This window comes from Mobula birostris, chromosome 11 (assembly GCF_030028105.1).
Source record: "Mobula birostris isolate sMobBir1 chromosome 11, sMobBir1.hap1, whole genome shotgun sequence".
NCBI lineage: Eukaryota > Metazoa > Chordata > Chondrichthyes > Myliobatiformes > Myliobatidae > Mobula > Mobula birostris.
The window spans coordinates 68,543,717-68,549,931 of record NC_092380.1 but is presented as its reverse complement, the minus strand read 5'-3'; the positions used below and the strand labels follow the sequence as shown (position 1 = coordinate 68,549,931).

The following is a 6,215-nucleotide window of genomic DNA, read 5'->3' as shown; positions in this document are numbered from 1 at the left end:
ATTTGACCATTGGTGAACAAGTTATAAGTATGTAGAACTGTGTGGAATTGTCTGGTAGCACTTGGATTACTCATTCCATCATGGTTCTGATGACTGCAAAAGAGCTGATAGATGCCCAGTAGTAGTTGTGACTTAGAGTAGTAATGATCAGTTTAGTAGTTCAAATGATTTTAGTGAATCAACCAATATGACAAATCATCAACTTCAAGGATAAATTCATGTTTGTTTACTAACTGAATTTAAATTGTAACAGTATAATTTGAGCATGGTATTTTAATCATGGTAATAACCATACTGAATTAATTAAAAACACTGAAACTGATAGTGATACACAAGGGTGGTTGGATGAACAAATGAATTGTACTTTCTTTAGAGAAAATGAGCATGTATTAGCCCATTGCTTTCAATGGGAAAAACATTAGTGGTGCAAAGGTAGTGTTCATCAGCAAAACAGGGGAGAGAGTGGTTGACATAAACCATGTAGTTGATTGGAAATAACTCTGGGTTGTTGGAGAGAAGTTGGTTCTAACAGCTGAACTGAAGTTATTGCACAATAACAGCATGTCTCACTGTTTAAGCATTCTTTTACAATAATCTGACCTACCAAATGTTCCTCATATTCGATGTTCATCTATCGCTGCAGAAAAAATCCAAGATGACCTCCTCTCGCAGAATGCATCTGAAGGTAACTTTTCAATTTATTGTGCAGTTTCCTTTCACTGATTCTAAAAGATTTCTACTTAACCAATTGCTACATTACATGTGTGTTTCAGAGCTTGCTGCTCTCACTTGCCAAAGCTGCGATTGAGAAGGAAGATGCAGATCGGATAGTGGAGAAGGAGAGGTACATGGCAGAACATTGTCAAGCTCTTCAAGTTCATGGGATTTCAATGGCAGAATTACAGGTTACTTCAATATCATTTTATTGAAACAAAATCTTGCTTTTGTAGCCATAGGATATGCAGCTCATACAAATTGAAAGATTTTTAGCTTGGGAGCAGTGATCAATGTAGAAGGCATTTATACTTTGGAGGTAATCTGCGCCATCAATGAAAATATTTCTTCATTTGGCAATGGTGTCACTAGAATTCAGAACAAAATTCATGTTTTCTGTCTTCAGTTGAATCCATGGTCCTTCTAGGAAATGATCCAATGTTTAAAATTGAATATAATTAATCACAATTCAGGCATCCCTACATTAAATGCTCATTGGCATTTTTCCCATTTCTGACCTCAGTTGTAACAACTTACCATACGCCACATTTGGGGCAATAAAGCTCCAGCCACCTTGCAGGGGTACCTCCATTAAATTTTTGTTCTCCACAGGGATCCCTTGCTCACAAGCAACAGCTATTCCCCAATCCTAGGAATGTGCTACCTTATGATAGAAACAGTCATTTTATCCTTTCTTCTAAGTTGGACAACTTCATGAGAGATGTATTGTAAATAGGTTTTCCAGTCTACTTCTGTTGTCCAAGGTGTTGCAGAAACACTATGAACAAGAAAACTGAAGACTGATGAGAAATGTATAACGATTTTTCTTCACTATTCTGATTTCAAGTGGAATCTTACACAATTTATCAATGTCAGTTGGGAGGGTAAGAAAGCAAACCCCTTCAGTCAAGCAATTATTTCTTCCCTTTTAAGGTGTTACTGGTCTTTTTACTGTGGTTCACGGGCCTGTTTATCAATAACAGTGATAATGCTAGTGATTTTTAAACTACGTTCTAATTACAGAATGAATGCAAGACGCAGTGACACCACAAAGTTAAATTTGCTGACTATCTATCTCAACAGGATCTATGCAAAAAAATTCATGCACGGATAGATGCGGCTGATGAGGAGAGATATGACCTGCAAACCAGAGTTAATAAGACTGCCAAAGAGGTAATGGCCACCTCCCCCAAACATGTCCAACATATTTTTTGTTCCTTTTCTGAAGCAATTTTTTGCATGCCCTAAGTAATGAATGGAATATGAAATAGTCATAGTCATACTTTATTGATCCAGGGGGAAATTGGTGATTGTTTAAAATATGCTATGTGCTTCCACAGAGAATAAGTGACGTAATTAGAACAGATATATTTAAAAGAGAAGGAAGTCAGAGACATGAGGGAGAAAAGAACAATAGAATAATCTGTTGGGATTAGATGATAGGAAGCTAACATTGACCAAATCAGTGTCTTCTTATGTATAGCTATATGCAAACTGTTTAACAATAAGAAAGTTCCTTAACACTTAAACCTGCAAACATGCCCCTGTATCATATGAAACAGGTCACTCACTGATTGAAGTAAAACTGAACAAAGGAGCCACTAGCAAAATCCAAAAGTATCAGCAGAGAAAGGTATTAACAATAATCAACCATTTAAGCATATTGACTCCATGAGCGCAAGATTAGACGACATCAATGGAATAAAATGGAAAGAAAGTGAAGCAGCATCTCTCTGCACAATTATCAGTTAAATATCTAAATCACCCAGATCACTGCTAGTTCATTACATGTGTAGTTTCTATTACCTGTGTCAATCAATTTCTTTTTCCAGATTTGTTACAGGGAATAAATGGAATAACAATTCCTGCTCAGTCCTTTTTCCACCCATTTATGGAATAAATGGAATAACAATTCCCACTCAGTCCTTTATCCACCCATTTAATCTCCACAAATAACTTGATTATCCAAAGGTATTCAAGTAAAACACACTATTCGTCCATCCTTACACTGCTTTCACTTAACTTAAGCTTGGTACTCAAATATTTCCACAAGGGCTCATAACTGGGATACTTCCTCGTTGTATCAGAAGGGAATCAGTACCAAAACAGGAAAGATGGGGTGAGGTCCCATTCCATCAGGATCCCTTTTCAGTATATCTCACCCGGACTGCCATGGTCTTGGACAAAGAGCAGACACAGAACCTATATCTCAAAGTAACATGAGACGTTGCTAATATCCTTCTCATCTGACCCAATCAAAGGAGATCCTCTGAACACTGGGGATGAGGACTTGCACCCAAACCACAAAGCATCTGTGGGATTCCACTACAAATTTGGAAAGTATTTCTTCTCAATCTGCTGATTCAGTCTGTTGCTTGTCCTCAGTTCAAGCGTAAAGCTTTATTGAGATAGACCTGTGCTCAGTCAAAGAGTTTATGAAAGTAGAGTGGCTAGTGGATGGACTCCTCCTCCCCCTTCACTTACTGCACTTGTTCTGTACTGAGCAAAAGCCTGAAAGGAAATTGAATGCCGCGATTCTGTGTAATGATTCAGCCTCTTAAGAAAAATGATGCAGAACATAAAGAGGACATTTGGCCCATGAAGTCCATGCTATCCCTATGGAAGACTAACTCGTCCCATTTCCCCAGCCGTTCACCTTTATTCTATATCCCTTCCACCAAAAGGAGCACTTTCACTCTACGTGATCTACAGTATTTAGACCATTTATGATTTTACATACCTTGAGCAGATCACCTCCCAAACTCATCTGTTCTAAAAAAGGATAACCCCAGCTTCCCTCGTCAATCCACAAAACTCATCTTCAATTCTTGTACTCTCTTTGTGAATCTCTCCTTTACCCTGGCTAAAGCCTTCACATATTTTCCAAAATATACTGCCCGTTGCTGAACAAAATATTCGAGCTATAATCAAGCCTGTCATTTGTAAAGGCTCGAGCTCAAAGCTTTCTTTGGATTGCTCCAAATAAGATATTTAAGTTATCGATTGAGTTTATCAATAAACAAAATTGGCTTTTGTTGGTTCATATCCCCCTATTTACATCACTATATCTTAGGTTTATTAAAATAACCCAATTGAAATGTACAAAGTAGCATACCGTAAAGGCTCAGTTAATAGATACAGGCTTCACACTTTAATATCTAAAGTAAGAACATGTTTAGAGTAAGCATCCTGGAGGATTAATTATCATTTAGCAAATATGTCATTCGATTGTCTTTCAAATATGTAAATATAATCTGAGAATTGTAAAGGATGTCATAAAGGTACACTGCTATTTCTTTATCAAGCCGGGTAAACTCTGACCCGGAGTCATTTCTTAAAAAATGTGTTTTCTCATATTTAAAACATTTCTATCCTGCCCTACCATGTGTGGTACTCAGCACAACCTTTAGCAGCCACCTCCAAAGTGTATAACATCCTCAATCACTGATTGAAATCCTAGGCCTCTTACTACTCACCAAGGAGGAGAAGCCTTTATAAACATTTCCTGGGAAATATGCACCAGCACGCTTCAATGTCTCAGTTGGGGATATAAAAAACTGCCACTTGGGAAACTGGAGTCACGGGAGTACTGGGGAAGTGGTGAAAGTGCCCAATCAAATCTTTGTCAGGCAGAACTGAGATGATAAAAAGTCACTTCTAAACCAGCGAGGATCCAGGAACCAAGAACTGTTCTTTGACTTTTCAGTTACGTACTATTTAGGTGCAAATGTAAATCCTTAAATGTTGCAGATTGATGACCTGAACCTGAAAGTCTTTGACCTGAAGGGCAAATTTAAGAGACCACCCCTCAAGAGAGTGCGTATGTCGGCTGATGCCATGCTGCGTGCTCTGCTGGGCTCCAAACACAAGGTGTCCATGGACTTGAGAGCCAACCTGAAGCAAGTGAAGAAAGAGGACACTGAGAAGGAGAAGGTAAGTCATCATCAATGAAAACCCATGGCTGGACTTTAGTTCCCTCTCTGATGGAAGCAGCATGTATGTCTGACCAATCTTCTAAACTCAAGACATGTAGTCTGACTGAGACATTACAGTTAGCTATTAAGCATCTGATCTTATAGAGATTCAAATATCTTATTGGTGCAAGTTGATTAATTTTCAGACCATTTATCTTATAAGGACACTGAAAGTCTGCCTTCCCTCATTCTTTTGTTACTATTTTATGATCTTCTCCCTCCCAGCCCCAAGATCTTATAGTTCTCTGGAGATCATTTGAGACCCTACTTACTGTTAGATAATTTAATCAACCACTAGAAAACCCATTAAGAGAACTGAATTGTGGCTCTATTCAATCCTCCTCTACCTCTGATCAGGGCCCAAAACAGTCCTTTCAGGTGAGGTAACACTTTACTTGCAAGTCTGTTGGGACCATCTACTGTATCTGGTGCTCCCTTTGCACCAGATTCGGCTTTGGACGATGATCAGATTGTGATCATTAATGTGAGAAAAACTGCAGATGCTGGAAATCCAAGCAACATGCAGAAAATGCTGGAGGAACTCAGCAGGCCAGGCAGCAACTATGGAAAAGAGTAAACAGTCGACGTTTCAGTCAGAGACCCTTCATTAGGGCTGGCAATGTGAGAAGCTGGGAGGTAATAGGTGGTAAAGGTAAAGGCTGAAGAAGGAGGAATCTGATAGGAGTGGACCTAGGAAAAAGGGAAGGAGGGGTAGCCCCATGGGGAGGTGAGAGGCAGGTAGGGAGAAGAAAAGAGTTTACAGGGAACTAGAGTGGGGAATAGCAAAAGAGGGAAGGGAGAGTGGGAGAAATTACCAGAAGTTAGGGAAATCAAAATTCATGCTTCATGTTGGAGGCTACCCAAACAGAATATGAGGTGTTGCTCCTCCAACCTGACAGCGGCCTTGTCGTGGCAGTAGAGGAGGCCATGGACTAATGCGTCGGAATAGGAATAGGAATTGGAATTGAAATGCTTAGCCACTGGGAGGCCCTGTTTGCTGCAGATAGAGTGAAAGTGCTTGACATAGTGACCCCTCAATTTATGTCAACTCTCACCAGTGTAGAAGAGGCTGCAAAGGGAGCACCAGATACAGTAGATGGTCCCAACAGACTTGCAAGTAAAGTGTTACCTCACCTGAAAGGACTGTTTTGGGCCCTGATCAGAGGTAGAGGAGGAGGTGAATGGACAGGCACTTCTTCTGCTTGCATACATAAGTGCCTAGAGGGGAGATTAGTGGTGAGGGACTAATGGACAAGGGAACCACAGAGAGAATGATCCCTACAGAATGAGGACAGTGGGGGGGGGGGGGTGTAAAGATGTATTTGGTGGTAGGATCTCTTAGAAGATGGCAGAAGTTGCAGAGAATGATGAGTTGGATGTGGAGGCTCATGGGATTGTAGGTAAGGTCAAGAGGAACTCTATCCCTGTTATTGTGGCAGGAAGATGGGGTGAGGGTATAGAAGAATAGAGGAATTGCAAGTGAGGGCAGTGTTAATAATGGAGGAAGAGATACCCCATTCTTTGAAG

At 40.0% G+C, this 6,215-nt stretch overlaps 1 protein-coding gene across 1 annotated transcript in view; it reads left to right on the top strand.

Moving 5' to 3' along the window:
* The first annotated feature begins 607 nt into the window (after positions 1 to 607).
* Positions 608 to 6,215, top strand: part of tnni2a.1 (troponin I type 2a (skeletal, fast), tandem duplicate 1) — a 9,576-nt gene continuing 3,968 nt past the window's right edge. Inside the window, exons 1-4 of the mRNA XM_072273145.1 lie at positions 608 to 685; positions 774 to 905; positions 1,798 to 1,887; positions 4,465 to 4,647. Of these exons, the coding sequence (XP_072129246.1) occupies positions 608 to 685; positions 774 to 905; positions 1,798 to 1,887; positions 4,465 to 4,647 (483 nt within the window). The remainder of the gene's footprint in view (positions 686 to 773; positions 906 to 1,797; positions 1,888 to 4,464; positions 4,648 to 6,215) is intronic.